Here is a 15,227-nt window from a genome sequence, read left to right as displayed (position 1 = left end):
TGGCAAAGCTGTACCTCGTGTAAGAACACTTCAGAGCTGATGTAATCTGTATTTTAGTCTTGCTCTGCATCCTGATGATAATAGAAATTACCTACTTGAAAAAATCAGCTGTGGAGCAGATGTTTTCCTTCGCTTATTCTGTTCTTCTTTGACTTGTTTAATAACTAAACAATGTAAGGTGTTTGGGTTTTTTCAGGCTGGTAGATTAGGTTCTAGTGGGTTATTTAAGAGGTCTAAGTTACCTCTAGTTTTTGTTCAAAAACCAAGGCCTCTTCTGTTGAAGTAGAAGCAAAAACTAGGTTTAGCATACATACATGCAAAGCACTAGTCTGTAAAGAAGAGTGTAAAAAATAACACCATTTCTGTCCAAGAACATTGATCTGCCCTCAAGCATGTTTTGATCAGGGTTTTCATGAGGAAGAGCTTTCCTGGGGCCTTGCGTAAGTGCAGTTATCCATTTTGGAACATATGTGAGTTTTACCATTCTCCTGCACTAAGGAATTCAGTGAAATAGTTTTCTAAGCCTTCCCTGATGAGGGCAGGGAGGGCACCCCAATGTCAGTGGGAGGGAATGAGAGGGTGGAGGAGCAGGTGAGAGGAGAGGAAGGGGTGTCATGCAGAGTCTGTTAAAAAAAGGGAGGTTGTGATCCCTGACAGAGGTGTAAAAAAAAAAAAAAATAAAACCATAAACTTGCATTTTTATATATAAATTGATTTCAAAGTAGCCCCCCATACATTATTATATACATGGGTTTAAAATAGTCAGTGCTTCTTAGATCCAAAATACAAGTACAAATTTTCTACATACACATGAACCAAAAATCTGCTTTGAAACATAAGAAAAGATCCCTCTGGGTTAATTACATAACTTCGGTGAGTTTTTGGAGTCGCCTACGGCCTAAGCGTCAGGTGTCTCGTAGGCGGTGCTGCCCCCGTGTGGTGCTGTCCGGTACTGCGGCGGCGCCCGCAGGGTGCTCCGGGCGGGGTTCGGGGCTGGGGGCGGCCCGGGCCGGGAGCGCCGACCCTGGGGCAGAGCCTGCGGGGCTGGGGCAGGGCACGGTTCAGGGCTCCGGGCATCCCGGGCCGGGCGGGGACCTCAGCCCCGGGGCCGGCGCTCCCCGAGCCTCGCCTGCTGCAGCCCTGTCGCGACCGCGGCGTGTCGCCGCTCGCGTTCCTCGGGCCGGCGTTCCCCGGGCGGCGGGCGGACGCGCTGTCCCTCCTGCCCGCGGGTGTCCGCACGGCCCCGCCAGCACGGTGCTGCCGAGTGCCTGCCCCTGCCCCACCGCGTTCCGCCCTGCCCCCTCCGCGACTGTCGCCATTGCCTGTCGCCTCTGCTGCAGAGAGCAGCCACCAGCTCCCGACTCGCAGAGATGCTGACCCCTAAGCTCACCAAGCACGGGGAATGTATTTGCCTGCATGGTCCCTTGCTTGCTGTATGGTCTCATGGCACCTGCGTGTCTCCGACAGCACACACCTTTCCTAATATCTTTACAAATAATTAGATGGGTGAAGGTATGGGTGTTAACGTCTTTGAAATGGGTCTTAATGTCTTCCTGACTTTGGGCATCGGGTTTGTTATCAGGCACTGGCAGTTTGGCTCCTAGAGTAGGTAAAGGGGGTCTGTACAAGCCTGAACTTCTGAATTTTGGGGTAGAACAGTAAGTTCAAGGAGGAATATGGGGTACCTTCCTAGTACCTTGGCCAGTGGGGAAAGGAAGAGAGTAACATGTGGCCAGGAGTTTGGGACAAAGGAAGGTGGTGTGCTCTGAAACCTGGACAGGGGAAACGACTCATGCATGCGGCCTGATAGACTCTCTTCCTTTATTCAAAAAAAGGACTCCTCTGTTTCCTTTTTGGACGTAAACCTCTGGCATTTGTGGATTTTCCTGACATCACCAAGCCCCAGTTTTTCAAGGTTCTCGCTTCCTTGCTTGGTACATCCCGGTTCCCCTCTAGGAGCCCGCATATCCCCCAGAGCTGTCCCTGTCCCTGTGCTCCCCACTGAACCGTGCCACGGTCCCTGCCAGTGCATGCACAGCCTCCTGCCCTGACGCACCCACCGGAGCTGGGCCAGCTCCTGGAACTCGGCACCATGTGGGGAACGGCCTCAGGATGGGGATTTACCAGAGGCAGAACCTTTGAGCTGCTTGCTCTATGGTGCCAGATACAGAAGCAGCAACAGGGACCAAGCAGAGGAGAAAGATGGAGGCTCTCTGTCTTGAGTCTCCACAGGGACAGGTTTATGCCAGGAGAAGGGAGCAAGGCAGAAGAGTCCCGAGCACCTCTGTGCACAGGATTTCACACAGCAACAAACGCGGGGGTGGGAGCCAAGAGGGAATCCTCAGCGGAGGAGTGAGGGGATGACATCCAGCGTCTGGGGCCAGCTGGGGTAGGAGGGTGGAGAGGATGGCTCACATGGGCCCATGGGGCATCGAGGAATAGGGGAACTCCAGAGGGGTGGCACGATCAGGGATTGGCCCAAGGTGAGAGTGGCAGGGAAGATTTGGGAGCAAAAGGGGCTGGGTTGCCTTGACAGGCAGGGAAGGAGCTAGAACTGAGGCTGGGGATCAGCCTGAGGGACAGCTTTGAGGGAGGGTACAATCAGGGGTGAATAAGTTTGGGGAGAACGTGGGAGTACAACAGAACAAACCAATTAAAAAGGAATCAATAGATTTGAAGTACAGCTGTGTCCCAAACTGGGGGCACTGTGTGCACCCCGGTGGGCAGCGGTGATGTCAGAGTGGCCACTGTGACATCATTACCCAAGGCAGTGCTAAAAGGATGCTGGTGTCAGTGTCCCTGCAGAGGTGATGGGAGCCTGGAAGGAGCTTCCCCAGAGCTGCTGAGGGAAGAGGGCTGCTGAGAGCAGGGGCTCTGAGGCCTTGCCTGTGTGCTGCTGTCCTCAGAGGCTCTCCAAGCTCTCTTCACCGCCCTGGCCACTGGGCAATGGTGCAGCAGGACCCTGCCTGGGGGTGCTCCCCGTGCACCAGGGCCATGAGGAAGGAGAGCTGCTCCTGCTTTGGGCCCATACGGACCCGGCACGTCCTGCGGCAGGCGCGGCGGGACAAGAAGCCCTACAGCCGTCCAGAAATCCAGCCCAGGAGCAGCCGTGTGCCAGCCCCAGGGCTGGGCCCCTCTCACCCAGCACAATAAAGTCTTCTCATCTGCACTGGGTGATCCCACTCCCATTTGTCAGTCATCCTCCTCTGCCTTTCTCGAGGTCAGTATTACTCATGGCACCAGTGGATTCTCTTCTTCCCTGGGACTGACAGTGCCTTCCTTCCCTGTCCTGTCAGACTGGGGAGCCTGGCTGGGGGACGTGGCACAGCCTCAGCCTGCTGGGCAGTGCTGCCAGCTTTGGGGTGCGTCCTGGCCTGGGGGAAGGTGCCTGGTTCAGTGATGTCTCTGGTGGTTCTTCCTGGGCATGCAGGACTGTTGGTGGGTTTATGATGTGTCCATGGGCTTGCGAGTGTTTATGGGTTTGGATCTTGCCAACAGGTCTTGGGGATGTGCCTGACTGTAGTGGGTGCTGCCAGTTATGGGGGGAGCTTCAGGGTTTGGGGATGTTCCTCTGTGTGTCAGATACATGCTGCTGAGTTTGGGTGTGTTTGGTTTTAGGGATGTTTCTCTGTGTGTCAGATGCATGCTGCTGAGTTTGGGTGTGTTTGGTTTTAGAGATGTTTCTCTGTGGGTCAGATGCATGCTGCTGAGTTTGGGTGTGTTTGGTTTTGGGGTTTGTTCCTGGATTTAGGTGATTCAGCCAAGGTCCAAGGGTTATGTCTGGTTTGGGGTGCTGCTAGGTTGGAAGCTGTTAAATGCAGGCTAGAAGCAGAATAGAAGCAAAACCTGTTCCTGCAGGAGCAGCAGCCAGTGCATCCTGTGAGATGCTGGGCAGGCTGTGCTCCCTGGGTGGTGTTCCAGCTCCCCAGCCATCCCTGAGGATGCTCTAAGGTGAAATAGTGTCTTTGACTCCTGGAGTACCTTGGGTTAGTGCCCACCTCACTGTCTGCTCTGTCTCAGCAGATAATGAGGCATTTCTGACCAGAGTTCAATGCCCTTAGACCCTCTTTGGAGGGTCTGTTGATCTTCCAGAGCCACTGAGAAAGTCACTGACCTGACTTCTATCCTGCTTCTGTTTTGCGTCTCCAAGTGCAGCTGAAACTCAGGAGGTTTTCTGCAGTGGAGTTGCTGTAGCACCAGGCAAGGTCTCAGATATTTCCTGGGTTCACCTCAGTTCATCTTTCACTGTCAGCAAGCACTGAATTGGCACAGCCTGGGCTCTTGGATCCTCTTGTAGCTTGTTTGTAATTTTTTTTTTTTTTTTTTTTTTTTTTTTTTTTTTTTTACACTTCAGACACTTTGGAGACTCTCCTGGAGGAGTTATTTCATACATGGCAAAATTGGTTTGAGAGTGTGGATCCTGAGGACTAGAAGCAGTCTGGCAGCACCCTCTCTCTGCCCTTTGTATTTCACTTCTTTAACAAACCATTTTCATCCATTTTGATTTTCAAAATCCCTTCAGCAGGTGCCCAGCCTACAGTGCAGAATGCTTTGCTTTATGACACATTTCTCTTTGAAGATGGTAGTTTACAGTACATATGAAAATACTCTGGGAAAAAAAATACAACTTCATTTACAAACCCACCACATAATAAAGAAATGTCATAATATTTGTTTCATATTATCAGAATTTCTCTTCTCTCAAAGACCCTAATGCACTTAGGGTTACCAATTAACACAACCAGACTCAAGACTACAAGTTTTCATGTAACCATTTAGAAGAGCTGGCAGGGTTTATCTGAGACCATTTTCTGCTTGCCATCTGCTTTCAAGAGTGCAGCTTGCAGCTGGGCAGCAGTGTCACAGCAGCCTCATCTGTGTGTTCAGAGTTTGGCTTTACTACCCACTGACAGCACAAAACCTGCCAAGTCTAAGGCTGGAGCAGTCTCGAGACAAAATCAGGTAACATAGCATGGGATGTGCTTGTCAGCTCCATATCCTGGTGAATTTGTAGCAGTCCAGTGAATTTTTTTTACTACTACAAAGAAAAACAGTATTTCTGATAAATTCTACAAAAATACTTTACTGGAGTTTTTATTTTTCCAGAGGCTAGCTGCTGAATTATGTCAAGGAAAACAAGACTTATTAAAGTCAGAGAAGTTAGTGCAGTATGGACTGTAGTAAACTTATTTTTAAATACTCTGAAAAATCTTGACCTGATTCTGATTTTGCTATTAACAATTGACATGGTGACATTGCACTTGTGAGGGATTTGAATCCACCTTGTATTTTCAAATAATTTAAGTAATGCATTTGCATGGGTCATTCTACACCCTCTCTTGTTTCCCTTTGGATCACTGTGCATGTTTATCTGTTGATCTTGTTTTTCTTTCCATCTCTCTCTGTGATGCCAGTAAAGCACATCACATCTGGTTTGTAGTCATAACTCTGTTTCCTTGGTAAGACTGTGGGAATTCTTCCCCTATGCATGTGACGTACAATTCAGTGGACTATTTTATGGACCTCCAGCTAATTCTTGTTCTGCCTAAAAATCAGTTTGAATTCAGTAAGAGGCTACCATTACAGTCATTTACATTCCTGATATCTACTGATCCTGCAATTCAGTAACAAAAAAATCAGTCACAGTTGCCTAATCTACTAACTTAATTTAAAGATGATCTAAAAAGAAAAAAAAAAGCATTTATAAAGCACTTATGGAAGTACAAACTAATGGCTGCATTGGATTTCATTTCAGCTGGTACATAATGACCTGGAAAACACGGTGCACTGGTATGATTATCAGAGAAAACAATTTCTAATGGCTAGAATATCATGTTGGCACCAAGTAGCTGAACTTTCAAAAGGCTCAGTTATTGAATGTTGAACACTGTTGGACCTTGGGTCTTGGGTCAGAATATACTCCTTGAAACCTGGTCATGAGTTCCCTTGAAAGTCTTGCTTTGACTGCACACAATGTTTGATTTAAGGTGTTAACCTTTCCTTACTGAATAAGAATATATTTATTTTTTTCCTCTGGGTTTTAAGAGGGACCAAAGGGAGAGTTACTTCCAAAAATAGTCTGTGCTTGTGAAGCCTTTAAAAATGAAAAATAGCTCTTTTAAGAGTAATGGTTAACAATGTGCTCTCATTACTCATTTCTAAATTGCTTTTCTTGGCACAAACATTTCTATGCTGGACCCCTGTTCCATAGTTGGAGAGAATCCAACCTTTTAACTCTTTGATCAAACTCATATAACTCTTCACAATTATTCTATCTTTGATGGTAACAAGAAACTCCCAAAGTATGCTATAAAATATCTCCAAACACGCACTTTTGTAGCCCTAAACTGCATACAATATTCAGGGAGTAGCATGTAAAAGTGTTAAAAAGCAGATCTCAGCCCTCTCAGCTAAAGATCATATTCCTGAATGTTTCATTAGCTCTTAATATCAAGTGTCATCCCTCTGTGTGAAGGACTTGATAAGGCATTATTTAATTTTTCCTCAGTAAAAGTCAGCTGTGTATTGATCTTACAGAAGAATGAGGACCCAGCCCTGTTTCCTGACACAAGAGGGAAGCAGAGATGTCTGTAGGGTGTAAATACTCTGCCAAGCAGGGGGGGTGGCAAGAAGCACAGGTAAGAGAAGCAGGGGTTCTTAACTGCAGTGAAGTTTATTGTATCATGACAAAAAAGAAGGTATTAAATTCACCTTTTAATGCTATGTGGTTGACATGGAAGCTAAGGTAGACTTGTGATCAATTTTCTTTCCTTTTTTGTTTTTTTTGGTTTGACCACAAAACCAGACAATCCATTCTTCACCCAGCTTTACTAATGAGCTTCTTTTTCTGAAGTTTTGTACCCTGCATAATGAAGAACATCTGTACCTTGAGTAAAGCTTGACATTTCCCTGCCTATTCACCAAAGGCCTTTTTCTCTTCTTTCAATGCAGCACTATAAACTCAATGCCTGGGAAAGAAACCTGGTGGAGTCTCCTGGACATTCTATTCTGATCACCTTCCATCAATATTTCAGCAGAATTACCCAATTCATATGGTAATCATTTCCTTCTAATCAGTGTTTCCTATGTAACCTTATTTATTCACTCCTACTTATTCCCACTTGCCAAGAAAGCCAAATGGGTCTATTGGGGGCATCTGTCTTCCATGACACTGAGAACAGATTAATCATGCTGACAGCATGCTAACAAAAGGATGCTTTTCATTAATTAGCACTTATAAATAATTTGTTAACGGTAACAGGGTGCTTAATGTATTCCTTAGTAAACAGTTACTACACGGACCAGCCAACCAATAAACTGCTCATACCTAGAAAAAGCTTTTCTGTTGGGCTTAGAGTACTTCTCAACCTTTCTGAAAACCAAGGGTTACCTACTATCCTGAGCAACATGCTGATTGCCTAGTCTTGTGGAATTGGAATATTTTGTACCTCATTGCCATAAAATCCTTTATATGAGGTTATTACATTTTTATTATTCATAGTAACAGTAACATATATCTTTTTATTTTTTCTTAATTGTTTGGTCATGTGCATAGGATTGATTTTTTGAAAGGGGAGTGACCATTTTGCAGCCTGCTTGGTGGTGTCTGGCAAACCATCAGAGTTCAGGTTGAGGTATAGTGATTTGTGGTATGCACTGCTCAGGTAGGGTGCTATTAGCAACTTCATTTACTCTTCCTAGAAGTGCCCTCATGGACTTAGGCTGTAGTCATTAATATTACCGAGCAGCTGCATATACACACGTGTGAGCAGGTACAGTTCTGACATTCTGAAACTGTCTGATTTTATTTTAACACTAGCAGAAATTCGAGTTTCATAGGGCATCTAATGAAGACTGAAAAATCTGGATTTAAAATTGTGAAGAAAAGGCATCAAAGCTTATTTCTGGTGGGCAAGGACTACATCAAGTCTCCTAATGCCCCTGGTATATTAGCAAGATGCAGTGGATGCTACTTAATTACCATGTGTTAGCAAATATATTTAATATTTTTTAATTTCTAAAAATGCGGTGCAGATAAAATTCTGAGAAGGTTTATATATTTACAAAATTTCTATGAGCCCATTGTCTTCTGTTTATCACAGTGTTTCTACAGCAGAGGATAGAAAGGGAAGCTGAAGATGTTTTCTTCATTACCTGTCTGATCTCAAGAGCTCCATGTGCATTTCAGGATTCTGCAGTGTAATCAGGGCTGATCCCAAGAACTCAGCTGGATTCTCCACGAGAACCATCCACTGTCACAGGGTTGTTTTTATTGCCAGTCTGAAGATGATAAATGTTTTCTTACAGGATCACACAGAAAGTGTTTTTTAAAAATGAGATTTTTATGTGATAATTTTACACCTTGTAGGGAAACTCCATGAAGTGGCTCACATTCTTTATAATGGGTACACCAGCAAAACAGCCTGTGAAAAAGTAGTCCTGTGCCAGTTACACAAGATGTGGAATTTGTGGTAAATTTTCACTTTGACTGTTGCTGTAGGGATGTGCTGAGATACTGATTTACTTCAGACAAATCAGAGGTTAAGGCGCCATACAGACTTTTAATCATATACAAATATAGGTAACAAAAATTTTTACCCCAACCATATCAAATGCTGGTAGATTTTGAAAGAAAATTGCATATATTCGGGTCCTTTCGGCTGCTCTGTTTTAACTCAGGAATAAATAAGAGAATTCAGAATCAGGTTATTTTAGAAATACATTAAGTGATGGAAAATTATTTTAAACACAGCACATTGCAGATGCCTTGAGTAGTTAGATCTTATAGAGCTTCTAGGCTGCATTTTACAGCAGGGATCCAAATTTTATCCTGTGGCCTGTAAGTACAATAGTAGAAAAAATTACCCTTTTTGAATCCTCAAGAAAAGTCCTAGAAAAGAATGGCCTTCACATGGGTGCATAAGCTGTCAAAAATACTACAACAATTAAATAATGGTAATTGCAGATTTATTGCATTATTTAAGAAAATCTTTCAGGTTTAATAGAGAAGGAATAGGAATTATCCTCCAAGTAGCAATATATTTAAATATTTAAGCAAAATGAGAGAAACTGCTATTTATGACATGAAGGCAAATCTCTATTGTGAAGTTCTGAACAGCCAAAAGCATGAACAGAATGTTTTATTTTGTTTTCAAATGCCAGGTGTTAAATTGGAACATTTGTATGTGCTCTGGCCACACTCTGCTGTTCCCCTGGGGTGTGCTGCCCTTCCCATGGGAGAGGAAGGAATGCTGTGGCAGAAAGGAGCTCCTGTCTCCCTCTCAGAGCTTCAGGAGCTCCCTGTGAATGGCAGAGCCTGTCTGAGCCTGCTGGGGACAAGGCTTAGCAAAGCCTCACACAGCAGAGTCTGATCTAGTCCCAGGCTGGTTTCTTCTATGGGAATGTTCCAAATGACATCTAATATTTAACCATAATTGAGACATTTAGAGGCGAACATGTCTAGACTAACTGATGTTTTAAACCAGCTACTCCCCCTTTTTCTAGGAGTGTATCACTGCGAACTGCATGTAGTTAAATAATTAACACCAGATTTTTCTGTTTCATTCAGCATTCTTAACCCATAGGTAAAACTTTTGGCCACAGATTATTCCAGTTAAACTCTGTAAAGGATGATGGTTGTTTTTCACAGGAGCTCACATAATCCCAAATTCCCTCTTAAACTTCATAACAGAGAGGATCCCTACTGCTTGTACTGGAAAGCATTACCATGCAGTAGTATTTTCTAATTAAAGTACAGAAACAGGAGGTGAAATCCAGCAACCCAAACAGAAGTAATATGCCAAAATATGATACAACGTAGGCCAAAACATAATATATATCCCTGTACATAATGAGAGTACTCACTAAACATTTTTAGCATACAAGTAGAAAATAAATTAACAGAGAAAACTTGCGTTTCAGGAAAGAGTGAGTTCAAGGCAGGAGAGGGATAGTTTTAACTCACCACCCTCTGAGAGGGAGGGGTTACTAAGCAGAAGTGTGTGTTGATAACCCAAAACACGGCCATGTTCTTTTGTGCATGTAATTACGGGATCAGGAATTCACAAACGTACCGCTTGGCAGTGCGGCACACTTCATCCACCCACTTGCCCTGGGCTGGCTGAGACAGGAGGACACAGTTTTCCCTCTTGCCCCCATTGGGCTGGGCACGGTCCCAGTTGGAGTACTGCAGAGCCATGCCATTGACATCCACAAACCTCCCTTCATGGGCCATGTCGGTGACACCCAGCCAAAACTCGGCCGCGCCGGGCGCGCTCTGCTTGCCGTAATCGCGAAGGACGTTCGTTTCCTCGCTGCTCCTCGGGATAGCCAACGTCCCTCCCTTGGCTATGCAGTCCTCGTTGGCTTCATGGAAATGCTTGGTGCCTTCTGACATGAGGTAGCACTTCTTGTGGGCCTTGGTCCCACGAAGACACACTGTGAACAGACAGGAGTTTGCAACTTCAGCACGAGTGTGGGCCTCAGCTTTCAGTAATGGCTCTCCAAATGATAATTTAACAAAAGCACCTTGAAACCTGAGCAGGCAAATCCTTCAGCAAGTGAAAGGCTCTTGACTCCACAGAGTGGGCCTGAAATTTGGAGTAAGATCAGACTTACCTGCTGGTGGTCCATGTAGGACCCTGTGTGCAGCCAGCATGTCAGTGTGCCTTTGGAAACAGACTGCTGAAATATAACCCAGGCCTGTTCTCAGTGCCCCTTTTACCAAATAGTGCTGCTTTCACACGTTTTCTACCTTATTTCAGCAGTCCTGAAACTGATGGAACGAATGAGGTTTGTTTTGTTGCCAGATGTAAGTTGGTTATTGGGAAATCCGTATTTGGCTTTATAGTGGAGACATCTAAATGTCTTAATATTGGTGATATTTAAGTAAAGAAAATTTTTGCATTTTATCTAAGCTCAGTTTCTAGCAAGCAAAGGCAGGACAGAAATGCGCTGTCTTAAATGTGTCCTGCTCACCAGGAAAATATTGATTTGAAATTTGTAATACAAATCTCTGAGTGATTACTAAAAGTGTAATTCTACCTGTAGAAGATTGCATATTCACCTCCCTTGGTATTAATTTATTTTCTTTCCAGCAAAGTCTCCCCCTTCAAACTCTGAATCCAAATGAGGTAAAGTGACTTAAATCTATAAGTGCTTTAAAAAAGTGCACACATTACTGAGCTTACAGGACAACCTGGACCAAATCTTCTAACCATTTGAATTTATAAATCTGTTTCCTTTTACTTCTGCTGGGGAAGTCTTGATGTAAAGTCTGAATGGACCAGAGGGTTAATTTGGCAGCTGCTCTGTCACTGGAATTGCCTTGCAGAGCTGCTGCTGGGGTTGTTCCAGCCCGAGGTCTGTGGGGGCAGGAACACAGGAGGGAATCCTTAAACTTTGCCTTCCAGCTCTCCCAATGCAGATTTGTGAAAAACTGATTCTCCCAAGAAAAATAATGATGGCAAGGTGAACCCTCCTTGGTGGAGTGTTTCTTCTGAGCTGAGGAAGGTACCAAAGGCCTGGAATAGACTCCTGTAAAAATTATTTTTAGAATCCTGCATGTTATTACTTGCAGATTATTTCATTTATAGCCTTAAAATCATCTTGTACTTATGTACATCTTCTGTCTCCTGATGTTTTCTATAATCTGTTTTTAATCCCTGTCATCTGTTCTTGTAAAAAAATAATTATGTCTTTGATCAATAGGATATCAAAGTCACTTTGGACCACATCCTATGTCTCAAGTTTTAGTATTTCCAGTTGTAGTATTCACTGCATTCCTTAGCTGCATTTTCAGAGTCATAATTTTCTATTAGGGTTTACTCTTCAAATTTTAATCCTTCAAATGGCCAAAGAAATGAACCTGTTTATTAAATGTGGAACTCTTTAACAAATTTATATTCATGGGAAGGATCAGAGAGACTTCAGCAGTGTTGCAGCAATGACAAGGACTGGATGTCTTTAGGGAAGAAGTATGTGCTGCAAAATGGTGTGTGGCAGCATTTCCCATTTCACTCTGTGTAGAAAGGAGGCCCAGGATGTTCAAGCAAAAGAAGAAATCAGATTTTTATGGTGTGTCTTGGAAACACCCATAAGCTAAAAATGGAGCTCCTTTTTTCACTTGTTACAAGGACATTAACAAAGACAGTCAGAGATAGGGGTTTGATAGGTGTCCTTTTGCCACATTTGGATTCCAGTTGCACAGTGTGGGTTATAAATTTAGAATAAAGCTCAAAATAAGTCTTGAGGAGAGAAAGTCTCCCAGTTCTGGTTTCATTTCTAAGCCACTGTATGCTTCCTCTCAAGCTCCTTCTGGAAGCAATACAAGAATTACTTTTAAACAAGAGTTACTTGTCTAGCACAGGCTCCCTCTTTTAAGAAACTTCTAAAGCCTTCTTATAAGACATTTGAAATAAAAATATTTTGTAAAGCCCCAAAAGCTCTATGTAACCCAAGACATAAAACTGAACAACCCAGATATTACCATCCCTAAGGAAAATACATTCTGTTTCATGAGAATGATGTCATTTCCTCTGTAATGTCCTCTTGTACGTGTTTAAATGCCAGGTTTTATGTCAACAGCTGTGAAAAAGCACAACTGTCTAATAGGTGCATGTGTATTTACCCTTCTTATTTTGTTTGGAAATTTCCATCTGGTTATTGAAATACTTAAAGGACTCTGCAGTTGGTCCAGAATATTTCTGAACTCACAGTGGATATAACTTTGCAGTTTTGTGACAATATTCACATTTGAATATATGTTCATATCAAAGCTGGGCACTTAACTCACTGACCACCTGAACTCTCAGACCCAGGAGCCCTCATTTTGCTGCCTTTGATGATACAAAACTCAGAGCTTGAAGTTGTGCATAGCAAAGACAAAAGTAATTCTTGCTCTCAGTGAAGAATCACCACTCATTCCCCAGTAGTTGAGACCTGATTTTACTTGAATGCTTCCTTCAACATTTGCCTGTCTGGTAAAGCTATGGCACACCATGGTTTTATGGAGCTGTACTCTTCAGTCATAAAATCCCATTAAAGAGAGGGATAGGAGTGAAGAAGAGAGGCAGTGGGAACTTTTGGAATCCACTGGCCAGCATAAGCTGCTTTACCTGTCTGCAGTGCTTGTATTTCCTTCAGAGCATTTACTTCTCGCCACAATTTGTCAATCTGGGTCTTCAGGTCATCTTTTTCTTACACAAAAAGAATATATAGAAATTAACAAATATGTACACAGTAAAAAAAATTAAAATTACGTATTAAAATCTGTTTCAAAATATCATGCTGATATTGCTGCATGGCTGTAATGCTTTTTATTTTTAAAGATTTCTTCTTAATGAAAACATACCTCTAGAATTTCTATAAAAAACACAAGGAACCCATCTTTACCTTTCCTTCTCATATTTTATCATGGATGTTGCCCTAAAAACTGTTTGAAAATCATAGATTGTTGCAGCTAATAATTACTTAGTGAGCTGGTATCTAATTTACAGAAAAAGTCCCTTTTTCTTTTGAAACTGCACACTCTGGTGAATGGGCATGACATACAAAACATAGCAGGACACAAGTTGTATTTCTTCAAAGAAATGTTATTTCTGTGAGTGTGAAAGTTTCACACAGCTCTTGTTTTAGCACAGGGAGTAACAACAAATTAAACCTGACCTGACAGCCTGAATGTTGCAGATGTGCTTGCTGAGCTGCAATCTCTATTCCCCAGGATTAGCCTTCCTCTGTCCCTCAGTACAGAGAGGACCTGGGGACTTGAGTCACACATAGTCACTCAGAATCAGCATTTTGTAGCACTTAAAAAAGCACCAAGAATCTGATAGGACAAGAAAAGAAGCTAATTTGCACATAACTCCATTTTCATGTCCTCTTTTCCATTTTTTAAAAAATCATCATAGTATCTTTCAGGGCTCCCTGCTTCCCCAAGGCAGAATTCTCTCTTCTCCAATCAGTGCTACTCTGTGCTGACACAAAAAATTTATAAGCAGTCTGTCCTTAGGACACCTAAGCTTAAAAACCTAGAGACCCCAAAGCAGAAGGAAGTGTTTAAAACTGTGGGGCTCCAGAGCAGCTCAATCTTCTTGTACAATTAAAGCCACCATTTTTAAAATTAAATAGGTGTTCAAATACTCTCCATCAGTGAGCCTCCATCATATCTGCTTTTATTATAAATTAGTCTTTAAATTGAATACACAGACATTTCTAAACAACATTCCGTGGTTTTGTATTTACTCTTAAGCTTTGCTGTGGGAACTGATGCTTTATCTTCTGCTAATTCATTGATGTTGACCTGCTAATTAGTTTGACTTGCTCTTTTCACAGTGCTTTTCATACAAGTGGAGTAATATTCCACAAAGAGTAGACAGGTCTTCTGTTAAAATTAGGAAATGGTACAAAATTCTGAACAGTAATCCTTGCAGCCTGAATACTTCTGCTTGTTTCCCCCATATACATAAATATCCATTTTTCTGATCTTACTCAATATAGCTACATAACTAGGAATGATCAGCCAGAGTCCTCTCTCAGCTGTACCTGTGAATTCTAAATAATGTTGACAGAGTGAACAGCCAGAACAAAGCAATATATTTGCAGCTGTTACACAGCTCTATTTTCATAATTCATTTTCGCACCTTATTTGTGACTTTGCTAACTCACATAAAAATATTTTAAAGACAGATATAATATAGACTCAAGTGTCCTTTATAAATAAACATTTGTGTAATGTTAGTTTTGGTTCATGCAGTGCTGTTTAGAGTACACAGTAAATTTGCACAGTCTATAAGGTTTGATCCCTCCCAGTTCAGACCCAGTACCTTTCACTCTGCGTTTGCTGTGTTTCCTGGCTTTGAATTTGGAGGCCTGGCTGATGGTCTGATCCAGCAGTAGTAAGCTTATGAGTAGAAGAATCCTAAGTCCAGTTTGTGCCATGTCTCTTTGAAAGACCCTAAGAGGGAGCTTGAGGAGATCCCCTTTAGCAGCTCTGAGAGAGGCCACCCAGAGCCATCTGAGCAGGGGCTGCCTGGGCTCGGCTTTATAGGGCGTGCTGGCAGGCTGGGCTGGGCTCCTGCTCACGAAATGTGTTCAGTGCTTGAGCTGGCTGTAGCATAAGACACCCCCTTGTTCTCACATCCCATCTGAAAGTGCTGTTTCCATTCTGAGCTCAGCTGTCCCAGCCCTGAACACTGAGCACCACATCTCCTGATTTAACAGCGGAGCCA

The 15,227-nt window shown here is 43.2% G+C and overlaps 1 protein-coding gene across 1 annotated transcript; it reads right to left on the bottom strand.

Annotated features, from left to right (window-relative positions):
• Nucleotides 1-10,045: 10,045 nt before the first annotated feature.
• Nucleotides 10,046-14,998, bottom strand: CLEC3A (C-type lectin domain family 3 member A). Its single transcript, XM_021541118.1, has 3 exons — nt 14,823-14,998; nt 13,116-13,196; nt 10,046-10,437 (listed from the first exon to the last, which is right to left on the bottom strand). The coding sequence occupies exons 1-3, from the start codon at nt 14,935-14,937 to the stop codon at nt 10,046-10,048; spliced, it is 588 nt and encodes a 195-aa protein (XP_021396793.1). The 5' UTR covers nt 14,938-14,998.
• Between the last annotated feature and the right edge of the window lie 229 nt (nt 14,999-15,227).

Source organism: Lonchura striata, chromosome 13 (assembly GCF_046129695.1).
Source record: "Lonchura striata isolate bLonStr1 chromosome 13, bLonStr1.mat, whole genome shotgun sequence".
NCBI classification, from domain to species: Eukaryota; Metazoa; Chordata; class Aves; order Passeriformes; family Estrildidae; genus Lonchura; species Lonchura striata.
The sequence above is the reverse complement of the archived record's forward strand: the minus strand, read 5'-3'. Positions and strand labels throughout refer to the sequence as shown.